The sequence below is a fragment of the Ciona robusta genome, chromosome 6, assembly GCF_009617815.1.
Source record: "Ciona robusta chromosome 6, ASM961781v2".
Classification (NCBI taxonomy): Eukaryota; Metazoa; Chordata; class Ascidiacea; order Phlebobranchia; family Cionidae; genus Ciona; species Ciona robusta.
In genome coordinates, this window is record NC_143240.1 from 565,996 (window position 1) to 582,620 (window position 16,625).

Genomic DNA, 16,625 nt, shown 5'->3' on the forward strand with positions numbered 1-16,625 from the left:
GCTCTAAAATGATTAAGTTATAAACGTTTGTGTTTTATATAATTCAAATGCGTGTTTAAAAACGGTAGTTTCGTGTGAAAGCGGTAAAATTTTAGACAAACATTTACTGAAATTAATTAGTTCATCCAAAATCTGGTTTATCGAAAATAAGAATTAATTTAGTTCAATGTAAACTAATATTAAGTTTAAAAGTTTGCATAAACTAGATACTAAAATACCATATTCAGTGGCGCAGCCAAAAAAAAAATAAAGTTTAATCAAAAAAATTATTTTTTTTTTGGTTTAAAAGGAGGGGTTACGACCCCCGAAACCCCCTGGCTGCGCCACTGACCATATTAGTGTTTGACTAACTGCCTTTACGAAGTTGGGGATTTGGGATTTATTTAGTGAAACAGTACATCAAAGTAATTCATAAACAGTTATTTTCACAAAAAAAATAAAAATAGACTGTTATAAAACAAAATTTAAATACTGTTATAAAACAGATTATATATAAACACCAAGAAAGTGACAGTTAGTACATACTCAAATGGAAAAATGCCAAACAGTAGCAATACACAAAATTGCACACGTTATGGTTTAAATAACGGACTGTACATCATTATTCTGAATATATCATACTACATAAAGCTATACCTTGTATATAAATGTCGCATCAATAAACAATTTAGCTGTTTAGGATTATAACCACAAAATAATCCTTGCATAGTGGATTGTATTTATCTAAATATACACGCAATAAAACTAAAGTTCATTAAAAATACAATGATCTGCCTTTAGCAAATATTGGAATAAAATTGCCGCAAGTGCAGTAAAATAACCTAGGAAAATAAAAAACCATGGTAACAGATTAACAGAATATACCATACAACATTCAAGTCAGGTATGGACATTAACAGCAATATTTCAATAAATTGGAACTTAAGTGTCAATTTATACTAAAACATACTGAAATGTTTGTAAATTTGTACTAAAAACGCATGTATAATTTTAACATATTCCAAAATCCCATATACCTGATTAAAAACAGTGCCAAAGTTTTTCAAAAATCATTGCAATTTAGGAAAAAAATTAATGCACAGGCCATACATAATCTTAATGTGTTAAGTCATAATAAATATATGCTAGTAGAAATATATGCAAAAGGGTGTTAAACATTATTATCCGTATGAAATATAACTTTTTATATTATACATGTATTAACAATTTAAGTTTTTGCTGTTAAAATTTAATTCCTTGAGTCCAAACAACAGGTAGATTACTTTTAATTAATACAATCCCAGAACCATCTAGCTCATTTGAAGTACTGATAAGCTGGTTGTATTGTAATATATTCTCAGTTAAATTCCATTTTAAACCTTTAGTTGTGGCTACTATTTCTCCACCAAAAGGCAGAAGGCCGCACCATTTTCCCTCAAAACCTGTGCCCACTGCCAGGTTAGAAGAACCTTTCGGTAAAACAGAAATAAAAGACTCGCTTACAACAAGAGAAATTGGCAAAGCAATTTTTGCGGCATTTTGAGCAGAGTACATTGTACGTAGATACTCAATTACATCTGTAGTTGTCCTAACTCCAGTAGACACAATCAGTATTTCAGTTGCAGCGCATTTTTTCATATTTATTTCAGAAACAATGTGGTCTAGACAGAGGTTTAAATTTGTAATACCCTCTGTATCCGTTTTTTGCGCACTTAACATGGTACTGTTAGCTTCTATAGATAAAGAATCAAATTTTCCATCATTGAAGTATAAAAAACTTCCGGTTTCTAACTTTTTAAGCCAGTTGCAGCTTGAAGGTTTCGTGTCCAGATTCACGATAGTTCTGTAACATGCATGTTTCCATAGTTCCTTTAAAAAGTCTAATTTAGTGCTGCAACCAGCTGATCCGTGGTCTTTTACAACAACTATAGCGATTTTCTTGTTGTACTTTTTTGTGTCCATAAACCCAAGGGGCGTAAAAGAAAGTGTAACCTCTGTTTGCGAATTGCAACTCATCTTAAGTTTATATATACATTTATATATCAGCTCTAAGTATAGTTATAACCTTATATATGCATAACTCGTACCTAAATTTAATAGAATATATTCGTCTTTTCTTTACAACGCTTTTAGATACCTTGATAATATTGGGGGAATTCCTTTCCAAGTATATTTAAAGATTAGTAGCCTTAGCGTAGTATAAAAAGGTCCTTGGTGCGTACAACGGGACCATGAGAAAAAAAGACATTTTATTAGCGTGCTACATGGTTGTATTACACACTTGCGCAACATGCATTAGAATATTAGATACTTGTGCTGCATGGTTGTATTAGATACTTGTGCTACATAAAACAGGATTTTGCAGATTAGAGCTCCCAGAAACTTTCCTTAATTCAGATACTAAATCAAGCAAAATGTTACAAGGGGGGTTTTCAGTTAAATTATAACATTTAAAAATATATCGAGATAGCGCATTTAAGCATTTTTTTTTCACAGCGAAAATTGCAAAATGCAGTTTAATCAACTCTGCATGGTTCTGTAGCGGCAAAGTTTACAAACATTGTTTCCCACAAAATAGCGTTTCCACTGTTCACCATAGACGGTTTAACTTGCAGTTGTCTTGCATGCGGATCTGGCGCCTGTAGCCATCTACAGTTATCTGTCGTATTGTAAAGTCTCCAGCCGTGGTCGTTCAGTTGTGTCATGGCCCGATACAGGTGTCGACATTTAGCAAGATTGTTGGGGTTGGATATTGGCCCCCAAAGGTGAATTTCCTGAGCGTAATGCCTTACGCACTTAGCCATATCGTTGTCCAGAACTTGTTGCATTAACTAAAGTGTAGGAGACTCATTATATGTACCATAATAAAAGTAATGGCCACTTATTTATATTCTTGTAATGGGACAGCGTGGAGTTTACCACATATGATATTGTACGTTGGTGTCGGTTACATCATATTCTACGAGTATACGGCCTTGGATTTAGGGCCGATTTGGCCCATTTCTGCAAGCGGTCACACACACTTTGCGACGAGTTAAAGCACGTAACCTAGTGGATACTGGATAGTAGTATTTTTTATACAGTAGGGTGGAAGAAAATGGGACATCTTTTAACTGTATTTTCTCGTCCCATTTATTAGTAAACAAAGAACATTTAAATAATGATAAAACTATATCTCCACGACTCCCATGGACCTTTGTTAATTGTTTAAAACACGATCAGGATACTTGAATATTATGTGCTAAAGGTGTCCCATCTACCCCAACTCCACTATATGTTATATATGGCAGTTATTTTGACAGCTTATTATTGGCAATTGGGTTGGTGCAATTACCCTTAAATCATACCAAAGGACACACATGTATTTACTAGTCATGGGCTGTGAACATAATAAGGCGCCGACTAAGAAAGAAATTCTAGATTATATATACAGTAAGATGGGGCAAGATTGGACACATTTTCATTTTATTTTCTTGTCCCATTTGGTAGTAAACAACGAACATTCAAAAAATTATACAATCATATATCCTGACGAATTCTATAGACAGTTGTTAATTGTTCAAAACACTATCAGGATTTTTGGATGTTATGTTCTAAAGGTGTACCGTCTTTCTCCACCCTAATACACCTTTTAACTCTATTTTCTTGTCCCACTTAGTTGTAAACAAAGAACATTCAAAGAATTACAAAACTATATCACGACTTTCAAGGACCGTTGTTAATTAATTAAAACACGATCAAACTATTGGAATAGTATGTGCTAAAGGTGTCGCATCTACCCCACCATACTATACTGTTTACGAACAAAAACCAATTAAAAAACAAAAACAACTTACACCCTCTTCATAAGACTCTGTGTCCATTTTCAAATAATCAATGTACCTTCCGTTATGACCGAGCTCTTTTATTAGGGTTTCTAAAAATAAAATTATAAGACAAAGCATATGTTTTAAAGCATTTCGCACGAAACCTATGAATAAACTAATGTATAGTAGGGTGGGGGAAGATGGAACGCCTTTTCATTCTATTTCTCGTCCCATTTGTTGGTGAACAAAGAACATTCAAAGAATTATAAAAACGTACCCTTACGGCTTCTATAGACCATTGTTAATTGTTTAAAACAACATCAGGATATTTGAATATTATGGACTAAAGGCGTCCCGTCTTTCCCCACCATACTATATAATAGAGTGGGGAAAAGTTTCTTTTGGGTAAATTTATAAACTTAAGGCATTGGACAGTAAAAAATGAATATATAAATGAAAGAATGTAACTTGTTTGTCCTCTAAAAGCAAAGATAGTTTTAGCACTTTTATGGATAAGGTCACTTGATGAGGCATGCCAAGAGACCTGCTGTGCTTTTGACCAGAATCGGCTCATTGCCATTTAGTTTTATACTTTATACACATCGTGCCAGCTTAATGTTACTTTATAAGTGGTCATATTTTATTCGATTTTTCTAAGCGTGGCTTATAATTTGGACAAGCCATTTGTGACCACTGGGTTGGAGCGACGAGCCTTGAACCCATTACCTCTGGTTTAGAGGCATGCGCGCTAATGGGTGTTTAATTTCATAACCCTCGTGCCTGCTTACAAGTTAGTTACCACGTATCTAATTTATTCATTCTTCATGTAGCGGGGAAACGACAGTCATTATAAAGGTGGCTGTACACAGTATCTGGAATTCGTCCGTTTTGTCTGTTTTGTCCGGATTTCGCTGCCGCATGCGGAATTGGACACGGGTTTGCATACGACTTCGCATGCGAATATGCACGCCGGATACTGCTGTGTACTGCCACCTTAAGACGGGTGTTTTGTTTCATACACCTCATGCCTGCTCACGAGTTACCACATTTGTGAGATTCGAAGTAGCTTTCCTGGAGGTAGGCAATATGGCTTTAATAACAATAATGAACTAGAAAGCTTTATAATGTAGGTAAAATATGAATTAAGTTACTTAAAGTTCGCATTTTCCATCCGTTTCCATCTTTATCTGTGTCGGTAGCTGATATTCCAATCTTATGGAAAGTCACACCTGATTCTCGTACAAGTCCGTCTTCCAATTGTTCAGCTAGAATTACATTTTAAAGACATTAATTTTTGGGTGTCAATATAGGTTAGTGTATGGAGATACCCGCAGAATATACTGAAATATAAAAGAATGAATGAATGAATGAATAAATGAATGAATGAATGTAACTTACTTTATCCTCGCGTGGCCGGAAAACGACAGTCGTTATTACAGGGGTTTAACACTTCGTGCCAGCTTACGAGTTAGAATGTATTTTACTTTGTGGGTAATTATTAGTAGTTTTTTGATTATTTCATTTTTTATATATGGCTGATAATTTAGACAACCCATTAGTGACCACTGGGCTGGAGCAATTGCCGTTAAGTGTCTTGACAAAGGACACATACGCCCACAATTGTATCAGCGTCGAGCCTTGAATCCATTACCTCTGGGTTACAGGCAGGCGCGCGCTAACCACGGCGCCGGCCCAAAAAGGCTATTGCACTGTAATTAATAAGGCATCTATAGCCAGAATCGCTTACATATACGTTATAACTGTAGTCGTTTCGGAACGCCAAAATAAGTCAAGTTAAATTCATTTTAAAAAATTCACATTCAAACTGTACTGCATGGCGGTCACTGCTGTGGCAAGAAAAACTCCCATTTTTGCTTATGAGCCAAATGCCAGCTTACGCAGCAGCACGCATGGATGCTTCCACGTTTACTTTAAATGAGTGATAGTGATTTATCAGGGCAACAACAGAAAAATAACACGGGCGTCCAATTTCTTGAACGGGGTTTAAAAAATGTTGTGTTTTTCGCTCTTAATTGTGAATAAAAAAACATCTGTGTCATAAAAACCAAGATATTCCTCACTTGGATCAAACGAGTGAACCTCACAACCTCTATTTGCAATTTCATCATCAAAAGTAAAGTCTCCGCCAACACCAAACGAATACATTAAGCATTTGTATTCCTTGTCGGTTTCTCTTGGCCAGAACCTTGGCTCGCTGCATAACCAATAAGCTCCGTCTCCATTTCCTGGCTTTCCGCCCAAATATTCACCATGCGAGCAGTTGTACTGCGATAACAAATGGGTGATTATATTACAGCAATCAAATCAAGGTTTTAACGCCACCCAAATCTGGGTCGCATTAAAACCTATTATGTGCTAAAGGCGTCCCATCTCACACCATGGGACGCCTTTTGCACATAATATTCAAGTATCCTGTATCCTGATCGTGTTTTAAACAATAATCAGCGGTCTATGGGAGTCGCGAAGATACGGCTTTATAATTGTGTGAATTTTCTTTGTTTACTACCAATTGGGACGATAAAACGGAATGAAAATATCTCTCTCGAGCCTTGAACCCATTACCCCTGGGTTACAAGCAGCGCGACAACCACTTTGCCACGGCGCCAGACGAACGATACAATTGTGGCATCATCAAGCCTCAAAATTGTTTTATTTGGATATAGGATATGACAAGCACTGTTACTGCGGGTAAAGCCACAAAGTGCACATAAGTTGTTTATACCTGCATGGTATACACATAGTTCCATAGTCGTTCAAATTCTTCTTTTGGGCTTGCTTCACCAGGTTTCGCGAATCCTTTGTTCTCGTGTACTAGACAATGTACAGAACAGTATTATGAAGGGCTAACGGTAATTTGAACGCGCTATTGTTATAAATGAAATCAAGTGACGTAACATAATAGTTGCCAGTGTATGTAACTCGTAAACAAGCAAAAATCACGAGGCAAAAAAGGAGTTTCGCCTACGACACGTTGTAAAAAAACATAGAATTCGTAACTTTTAGAGCGTGACAGTATCTCATAAATAAGGACCTGCGCCTATATGTACCTACTGAAGTATATCATGCAGCATCTGCTGAATAGTTGTCTGGTAATTTGTAGATAACAACGCAAATATTTCCTATTTACAATACTAAAAAGCGAATACATGATAACTTTGGGTAAAGGTCCGAGTTAGACCTAACCCACGGGTATAAACAATACATGGTAAATCGTTCTTTTGGTTTTTACAGTTAAAAGTAGCTTTGTGCCATAATTTTAAAAACACATAAAGTAACGGATATATGAGATAAGGAAATACTTACTCTCTTGTACCGGTGGTATATTTTGCAGCAATGCTGTAAAAGAAATTAATTAAAAAAAGTAAGAAAATAAACAGGTTTTCAAACGTGGGTATGGAAACCCCCGAAAATAGTTACGACCGAAAAGCACAAACGACTGGTTAAGAAAAATCAAAACAAAACTTTTATTAAAACCTATATGTTTCACTCAAAATGGGAGGTTAAATTAAATGATATAGTGGGGTGGGGGAAGATGGAACACCTTTAGCACAAAATATATAAATATCCTGGTCGTGTTTTAAACAATTAACAACGGTCCATGAAAGTCGCAAAGATAAGGTTTTATAATTCTTTGGACGTTCTTTGTTTATTACCAAAATGTACGAGAAAATAGAATAAAAAGGTGTCCCATCTACCCCCAACCTATTATATAAAAGCGTTCGTGCCAACGTCGTCTACACTAACTTTGGTTCGTTCTAGACATACATACTGCATTACTGACAAGACTTACCATGTACTTCCTGCTCTTCGTTTTCTACAGCAAGCGTCAGTTCTGCGAAAAACATGGCAACTTGTATTCAAATTGGGTACAAGAGTTAAGTGGGCTTTTAATAACGGTGGTTATACATTTCAAAGTCGGGAATTAGAAATATGTGAATTTTGGACGCGATGTTATTACAGAATCGCCAAAATTAGTAAATCCGTTAAACGATACTAAGCCAAGCAATTCGAAAAGACAACGATTGAACTGCCTTTAATTTTAACAACAGCAATTTCCTCGAACCGAAAGGCAGGTTACGTCACGACTCACGAAGTAAGCAAGTTGCTGAAGCAACGTCACGCGTGAACAACGTCATTTAATTTCAAAGAACCGAATAAAAACTGCTTTAGAACAGTTACACGACCAATAGATCTAGTTAATATTTAACTAAACGGTATCTATAGCATCTTACATAAAGTTTTTACTCATTTATTATGCAATTTAGTGTCGTCGTGATAGGGAACGATTACGTTTTTTAAGCGCCATGCAAGAATATGACTAAAATCATGAAAAATATACCCTGCATGGTGATGATGCTATTAGTATTGATTATATTATTTTCGTTGTCGTACATAAGCAAGCGTAAATAAGGACATAAATACTTACTTTTGACTTGGTTTAACTGAGTCATTAAAGTTGACGAATTTAAATGAATAACAACCAATACTGCTACAAAAGCGATCAAAATTACAACTAAGACATTTCTACTCGGCGCCATTTTTCTACATTGAAACTGTACAAGTTAGTGTTAAAACTTTAGAGTTTACTTTATTTACACGCACTGTACATTTTAGTCACTCACTTCTTAGCTTTTTTGACGTAACAGTCTATTACTATTATACCATTATGACATAATCATACAAATTTTGCCTAGAATGTTATGACCAGTTTTATGTACTTCCGGAGTTGTTTAAAGCTGTGCAGCAACCGAAAGCTTATAGCCGTTTATACTGTGATGCAGTGTACACTGAAGTAGAAAACTGATAATTTCCCCCTAATTACTGCGCGCTACTAGCTTAACTTTCAACTAAGAGGGGAAACTTTGACTGTTCCAATATTGTCTAACGGGGCGGACCCTTCTTCTAGAAGTGGGATCGTCTTTCTTTATTGCCAGGAAATTATGACGGCCTGTTGCCGAACACATTATAGAAACAATACGATATATTCTTCTGCAATATGCCTAGAGTCCTGGACTGTAACGGTGTAGCACTAGACTAGGAAGTACTATGGTGTAATGGTTCTATCCATGCGAAAACCTATGTAAATAATTCACGCGGGTGTATCCAGCCAGGCGTTGAGAAGAAAATTAACCTTAGTCGTTTCATTGGAAAGCCATGTATTCTACTGTTAATTTCCAAACATATGTATCTCTGCTGTTAGACTTTGGAGTTTAAAAACTTACGAAGCTGTACATTTTGGTAGCCCGGCTACATGTAAAGCGATTTCATTCTAAAATCTAAATGAATGAAACCTAATATGCTAGCAATGAGGAAGCGGGTCAATCAGGTGCCAAATAACTAACATCCGCTATTTATTGTACTGTGGGGTAAAATACTGTTAGCAGCTAAATCCCCCCCATTTGAAACAATAAATACCAGCTCTCTTTAAATGTCAAATGGCTGGAATAACTAGAAGGAAACAGATCCTATCATACCACATCCTACTATGTAGTACTGCGTGGTAAAGTGCAACTAACTACAGTTTATGGGAGACGTTAGGATATGGTTTTATAATCCTTTGAATGTTTTTGGTTAACTACCAAATGGAACGAGAAAATAGAATAAAGAGGTGTCCCATCTTTTCCCACCCCACTTCTTTATTTACGACGGATTCACACAAAAATGGGCAATTTATAATGCATAACTGAAGGCAAAATGTGAATCCACATCAGTTAACATGTTTTAATTCAAAATGTCATCGTGTCTAAGGTAATGTCACAATATTTGCGGCGGCGGGTGCTTAATTTAGGTTGTTTAATAGAAAGCCAGCAAGAATTAGAATTATAAATACAAACTGTAATCCATGTATTTGCTTTACAAAATAGAACAATATAATGACAAGTGTAACAATGAAGCGATTTCGGTGTTTATTTTATTACCGGTTAATTAATATATGCAATGATTACCGTTAATGTAGTCCTCTGGATGTTAAATTTCCTTGATACTAAGTCCGTGTAAAGATATTTGTATTTGGAATCTGCTTGAACCGATGCAAAAGTGGTTTGCCAATATTTATATATAATACTCGGACTTTTTAATGGCGGATGAAATTTTACAGATCTTGCTGAATATTTGGTCCGACCTTCTGCGCATGCTTAGTGGCGTTCCGGCGCATGCGTAATATCCCTTGAACTAAAGTTTACGGGACAGTGATTGATATCCAGTCCTAGTTTTTTATATATAAAATGTCAAGGGGAAAAAATGCAGTGCTAGTTTATTCAACTCTGCATGGTTCTGTAGCGGCAAAGTTTACAAACATTGTTTCCCACAAAATAGCGTTTCCACTGTTCACCATAGACGGTTTTACTTGCAGCTGTCTTGCGTGCGGGTCTGGCGATTTTAGATATCGGCAATTATCTGTTGTATTGTAAAGTCTCCAGCCGTGGTCGTTCAGTTGTGTCATGGCCCGATACAGGTGTCGACATTTAGCAAGCTTGCCGGGGCTGGATATTGGCCCAAAAAGGTGAATTTCCTGAGCGTAATGCCTTACGCACTTGGCCAAGTCGTTGTCTAGTACTTGTTGCATTAACTGGAGAGTAAATCGGGTTTTATCGTACGAGTTATGGTCATGGTAATATAGTAGGATGGGGGAAGATGGGACACCTTTTCATTCTATTTTCTCGTACATTTTGGTAGTAAACAAAGAACATTTAAAGAATTATAAAACCTTGCCCTCGCGACTTTCATAGACCATTGTTATTTGTTTAAAACAAGACCAGGATATTTATATATTTTGTGCTAAAGGTGTCCCATTTTCCCCCACCCCACTATACTAATTTATTTATACGATAATACTCGTATGGTGGAACAGACAGTAGCCCGAGTGACCGAGTCACAGCAGGAGCAAAATAATACGCCATATGCGAGTGGTCGTGCATAATTATAACAGAAATGCCCATTATCCGTATATATAGTGGTTTTATACCCCTTGTTCCCAGCAATAAAAATGACCAAGCATGGGACATGATGTAGGAGGGTATATCTATTTTTGTATGTGACTGCTAAATAAGCAAGCTAATATGGAAGACTGGGTTGTTGCAATTAGCGTTAAATCCCATCCAAGTACATACATGTCAACCATGCTGGCAGTTTAACGGTCTTGAACTTTAAAATTTAATAAGACAGAAACCTATTAGGGCGTCAAGTACTGTTTTATCAGAAAGCAACGCTGTGCAACACATACACACTGACACTACTGCTCCAACCCAGTGGCCACTAACGGGTGGTCCAAATTGGAAGCTATACATGAAAAAAAACATAAGCACCCACAAAGTAGCATAGATGGTAACTCGTGAGCAGGCACGAGGTGTGTGAAACAAAACACCCATGTTATTATAACGACTGTTGTTTTTCGGTCACGCGAGGATAAAAGTAATTTAAATTCATTCATTCATGCAATACGAAACAGGAAAATTAAGAACACAAAAGAACCGAAATGAATGTACTCATTCACCTTGCGTGGCGGGGCCTACGACAGTCGTTATTACACGGATATTCCTATATAGACCTTGTGCCAGCTTCTGCATTACCATGTATGTTACTTTGTGGGTTAAAATAACATTTGTGAAAGAAATAAATCAACAAAAACAACTTACACCCTCTTCATAAGACTCTGTGTCCATTTTCAAATAATCAATATACCTTCCGTTATGACCGAGCTCTTTTATTAGGGTTTCTAAAAATAAAATTATAAGACAAAGCATATGTTTTAAACTTAAAGCATACGTCCGAAAAATATGAATAAAAAAATGTAACTTAAGTGCGTTGTATAAGTTCATACACCTTGTGTCTGTTAAGAGTAACAGTACATATACATAACTTCGTGAGTGTTATTATAGGATTTTGTTTTTGCTTTTTTTATGTATGGCTTACATTTGGACATAAACAATCACTAGATTAAAGCAATTGTCGTTAAGCATGTTGCCCACGGACATTGGAAATAGGGAAAATAAAATTCCCAGGCAATGGAAATAGGGAAACAAAGTTAGCCCCTATGTTACTTCGCAAAGGTAAACTTTCTTTATATTAAAATATGACTCAAATTACTTAAAGTTCGCATTTTCCATCCGTTTCCATCTTTATCTGTGTCGGTAGCTGATATTCCAATCTTATGGAAAGTCACACCTGATTCTCGTACGAGCCCGTCTTCCAATTGTTCAGCTGAAAGTAGAAACATAAATATTTCTAAACCAAAAATTCTTAGCAAAACTCTATGACCAGTTTTTACAGAATGAGTTTTTGAAATTCCCGCAGAGCGAAATATATACTTAAGTGCTTCTGAACACGGTAAAAAAATGAAGTCAAATTCTAATCAAATTCGCTCAACACCAAGTTTTGACGCATTTTTTTGAGTTTCTGATTCTTTCAGATTTGTTTTGTGTATATCTATGTTTTTTCTTACTTGGATCAAACGAGTGAACCTCACAGCCTCTATTTGCAATTTCATCATCAAAAGTAAAGTCTCCGCCAACACCAAACGAATACATTAAGCATTTGTATTCCTTGTCGGTTTCTCTTGGCCAGAACCTTGGCTCGCTGCATAACCAATAAGCTCCGTCTCCATTTCCTGGATTTCCGCCCAAATATTCACCATGCGAGCAGTTATACTGCGATAACAAATGGGTGATTAATATGACTATTTTGCAACAAAAATTTTTATTTTTTTATTTTAATATATGTTAACAGGTATGTTAACGAATTCCGTGTTTTTATAAATTATATGCCCTATTGAATAAAAAAAATGTCACTTATTTATCCTCGTGTGGCGGTACAACGACAGTCGCTTTATAGCACAGTTGTTAAAATTTTCACACCTTTTACTGGCTTATAAATTATCAAATATTAAATATCGTTGTCTGTTGATAATTTAATTTGTTTAGATTTATACAACTTATTAGTGACTGCTGAGTTGGAGCAACGAACGTTAAGTGTATTGGTACATGAATGAATGAATGTAACTTACTTTATCCTCGCGTGGCCGGAAAACGACAGTCGTTATTACACGGGTTTAACACCTCGTGCCAGCTTACGAGTTACCATGTATGTTACTTTGTGGGTGATTATTTTTTTTAGATTTTTTCATTTTTTTATATATGGCTGATAATTTGGACAACCCATTAGTGACCACTGGGTTGGAGCAGTTGTCGTTAAGTGTCTTGCCCAAGGACACATACGCCCACAATGGCCCATGGAAGTACACGTTCACTATTGTGGCAACATCAAGCCTTAAAGCTAGTATCGTCTGGATACGGAATGTGTTATTAGTGCGGATATAGCGCTACCTGCATGGTATATACATAGTTCCATAGTCGTTCAAATTCTTCTTTTGGGCTTGCTTCACCGGGTTTCGCGAATCCTTTGTTCTCATGTACTAATAAAAAATAATGAAAAACAATAACTTTAGATTGCTTACTCAAGAGGAAAATACACGCACATTCAGGGCAAATAATACACGTTTTATCAATAAAAGTGCTTAACATTATTAAACGGCACGTTTCATTATACAATGACTAATCAAAAATATATGTAAATATTCGAGAATTGTGTGTTGCACGAGTTTAAAGCATTACATTTAAATAATAATCACTAACTCTGCGGTTTTAAATATGAAAAATTATTAAAAAGTTCAGAAAGTATAAGTTATTCAGAAAGAACAAGAACAACTGCTGGACGTAAAGAACTGCGTGACCAATAGCCAAGCTAAGTACATGTTAACTCAAGTAATGCTGGACCAATTAGGTCTAAACACAGTTTCTACCATGCCCAGACATAAGACCTGGTATTTGGTATAATACATGTTGCACGCACATTTGGTTCTAAATAAGTAGTCGGGCACCACAATATTTATATAGTAGGGTTGAGGGGAGATGGAACACGTTAAGCACAGTGAATCTAAATGTACTGATCGCGTTTTAAACAATCAACAACGGTATATAGGAGTCGTGGGGATACGGTTTTATAACTATATATTTGATTTTTTTGTTTACGACTAAATGTGACGAAAAATAGAATGATAAGGTGTCCCATCTTTCCCCACACTACTGTAATTAAACGAATGTAGAAGATTAGAAAATACTTACTCTCTTGCACTGGTGGAATCTTTTGAAGTAATTCTGTAAAGAAAAGTGATAAAAAACGGAGAAACACAATACGTTATTAATGGGTTATAAATGAACTGTTTAAAGGGGCGAAAACCATTGGTAAAATACACAGAAAAACGTCCTGGGTATTAAATTAATAGATATGTAAATAGCTTTGGTTAGACAAGAACACAAAGCGAACTCAAATACATCATTTTGGTTTTTTGACAAGGCAAACAAAGCTGGTCCTACTAAAATTCTCTTATATTTTTCGAAGCCATACCGTACCGTGTACTTCCTGCTCTTCGTGTTCTACAGCAAGCGTCAATTCTACAAAAAAAATGGCAACCGTTAATTCAATTTCCGACAACGTTTTCCGACATAGGGGAATACATGTAATGTAATTTAAATTAACCGCTATAGTTTTATACGTGTTACAAAACAATGGTTATGTTTTAAAATTCAAATACTACCCAGGAACAAATGATGTTGGGCGTATGTAATGTACAAAAGTTATTTTCAACAATTTTAAATTTTATTTTCCAATTTACCTGAAGACCGCGCTATAAAAATAAATAAAACAAAACACCATACTTAGACGTTAAATAATAGCCCTAGCCTAGCGTAACAACAATGGGCTTTTTCATGAACGGTTTTCAAGCTTAAACATTGCCCGAAGTAGTTCATCATTCTTTAAAGAAACGGTTATAGTCAGACATACAAACGCCAGATCCAGTTAATATTTAACTACCCGTCTAGTCCTATGTAGTTTACAGTAACTTTACAGTGCTATAAAACTAGTACAAAGGGAATGTAGTACTGTGGTGTAAGATGGGATACCGTTAGCACCTAAATCATATATTTCCAAATAAGTGTTTTGAACAAAACACAAGTTTTTGAGTCGTAGGTATACGGTCATGTAATTCTGTAAATATACTTTGTTTACTACCCAATGGGTATAGAAAAAGAGAATTAAAATATGTCCTATCTTCCCCATCATACTATACGATTATGTAAATGTAAAATATACCTATAACAATGTGACTACGCTATTAACTGTACAGTGGTTTGGTATCGAACATAAACAAACGTAGAAGAAGACATAAATACTTACTTTTGACTTGGTTTAACTGAGTCATTAAAGTTGACGAATTTAAATGAATAACAACCAGTACTGCTACAAAAGCGATCAAAATTACAACTAAGACATTTCTACTCGGCGCCATTTTTCTACACTGAAACTGTACAAGTAAAAACACAACAATATAATAGTGTGGTCAAATTAAAGCAAACAAAAGATTGTACAGTTGTTAGTTATACTGCGATGTTGTATACACTGACGCTAGATTTCAAAGAAAAACAGACAATTTCTCACTAATTACTGCAGGCTAAAAACATTACTTTAACACGCTAAACAACAACGTTCATTTTATAAACCAAAACCAATGTTATTGCGCAGCCAGCACCATATATCTGCTGGTCAACCTTTACTATGAAGACAAATAAAAGCCGCATAGCTTATCGAAAATAGGACACGCTGACTGGCTGACTAGCAAACGTTTACTCAACCGTACAAGTCATGCCCTTTAATTTGCCATGAAACTATAGGTGCGCTATACATTATAGAAACTGTACTATCACTCTTTAATAATGTGCTAGGTCTGTAAAAGATGTGGTATAGTATGATGGGAGAAGTTGGGACACATTTTAACTCTATTTTCTCGTCCCATGTGGTAGTAAACAAAAGACATTCAAATAATTATAAAACTATATGCTCAAGACTCTCATAGACCGTTGTTAATTGTTTAAAACACGATCAGGACATTTGGATAATATGAACCAAAGGTGTCCCATCTTCCCCCATCCTACTATACTAAAATAAATCGACAGAGTACGATAGAGAACTGACCCTTTCCATCCGTAAATCTATATAAAAGCAAGTAATTCTACACGGGTATCCCGCCTGGCGCGAACCTAGCTTTAAAGGAAACAATTAACCACACAGCTTGTCGGTTCCTTATTTAAACTCTTCAGTGTAAACTATCCAGCCTATTAAGGCATTTAGGTTTATCTGATCCACACAAGACAAAATTGAATGGGCCACGTGGACTGTCCTTACAACTCGAATAAAAGGAAAACCGGAAGCAGTTTTTTAGGACTTGTACAAAAATTAAAGCCTATACCGGTAAGTAGTACCGGTATAGCGCTATGCTGCCTAAGTACGTCTATATACATAAGCAAAAGCGTATAGACAAATAAAAGACATGATAAGCCAAAGGAAGGGGTAATCCTTTAGCTGGTGGCCACCTGAAATTTTTGTTTCAAAATGTTCCTTAGGTCTCCCTGATAGCCACTGTATAATTTTGTTTTGAAAAAACTCGGGCGTTCGTGACGAAAATTAACTTTGAAAGTGCACGAAATCGTGCTGCGTCACCGTATTTTCCACACTAGCCGTTACGAATTAAACCAAGGTTAGATTATTACGTCATAGAATGCGTATTGTTACGTTTGATTCCTACGTTAAAACATTGGGAAAAAACAAGGCTGTAACGTATGTAATATACCACTATTGTGACGTAACAGACCGCGATTGTGACGTAATAAATCGTTAACCTTACGCAAATCAGACGAATTACGGTGACGAAGCATGTTTTCGCGCATTTTTAAAGTTAATTTTCGACACGAACGCCCGACTTTTTTG

General features: G+C 35.9%; 4 protein-coding genes across 4 annotated transcripts in view; 1 reads left to right on the top strand and 3 right to left on the bottom strand.

Annotated features, from left to right (window-relative positions):
* LOC149734623 (7SK snRNA methylphosphate capping enzyme-like) overlaps positions 1-16,625 on the top strand; it is a 113,952-nt gene that overhangs the window by 41,264 nt on the left and 56,063 nt on the right. The gene's annotated exons all lie outside the window — the stretch shown is intronic.
* LOC149734628 (putative methyltransferase-like protein 24) lies at positions 3-8,391 on the bottom strand. The gene is made up of 8 exons (XM_089879877.1): positions 8,233-8,391; positions 7,597-7,638; positions 7,110-7,142; positions 6,529-6,617; positions 5,867-6,071; positions 4,937-5,050; positions 3,816-3,895; positions 3-2,810 (listed from the first exon to the last, which is right to left on the bottom strand). Exons 1-8 carry the CDS (start codon positions 8,342-8,344, stop codon positions 2,496-2,498), a joined length of 990 nt encoding a protein of 329 aa, XP_089736003.1. The 5' UTR covers positions 8,345-8,391; the 3' UTR covers positions 3-2,495.
* On the bottom strand, positions 1,222-1,995 carry LOC149734629 (thiamine pyrophosphokinase 1-like). Its single transcript, XM_089880204.1, has one exon. It carries the CDS (start codon positions 1,993-1,995, stop codon positions 1,222-1,224), a length of 774 nt encoding a protein of 257 aa, XP_089736330.1.
* On the bottom strand, positions 9,634-15,353 carry LOC149734630 (putative methyltransferase-like protein 24). Its single transcript, XM_089879876.1, has 8 exons — positions 15,039-15,353; positions 14,213-14,254; positions 13,925-13,957; positions 13,127-13,215; positions 12,247-12,451; positions 11,892-12,005; positions 11,441-11,520; positions 9,634-10,374 (listed from the first exon to the last, which is right to left on the bottom strand). Exons 1-8 carry the CDS (start codon positions 15,148-15,150, stop codon positions 10,060-10,062), a joined length of 990 nt encoding a protein of 329 aa, XP_089736002.1. The 5' UTR covers positions 15,151-15,353; the 3' UTR covers positions 9,634-10,059.

Bases quoted from the DNA above. Each gene is read 5' to 3' on its own strand.
- LOC149734629 (XM_089880204.1), bottom strand. From the start codon at position 1,995: ATGAGTTGCAATTCGCAAACAGAGGTTACACTTTCTTTTACGCCCCTT.
- LOC149734628 (XM_089879877.1), bottom strand. From the start codon at position 8,344: ATGGCGCCGAGTAGAAATGTCTTAGTTGTAATTTTGATCGCTTTTGTA. The intron at 7,143-7,596 runs GTAAGTCTTGTC...TTTCTTTTACAG, and splicing joins CGAAGAGCAGGAAGTACATG to CATTGCTGCAAAATATACCA. The intron at 3,896-4,936 runs GTAACTTAATTC...TTTTATTTTTAG, and splicing joins ATGGAAAATGCGAACTTTAA to AAACCCTAATAAAAGAGCTC.
- LOC149734630 (XM_089879876.1), bottom strand. From the start codon at position 15,150: ATGGCGCCGAGTAGAAATGTCTTAGTTGTAATTTTGATCGCTTTTGTA. The intron at 12,006-12,246 runs GTAAGAAAAAAC...TTCTACTTTCAG, and splicing joins GGTTCACTCGTTTGATCCAA to CTGAACAATTGGAAGACGGG. The intron at 11,521-11,891 runs GTAATTTGAGTC...TTTTATTTTTAG, and splicing joins ATGGAAAATGCGAACTTTAA to AAACCCTAATAAAAGAGCTC.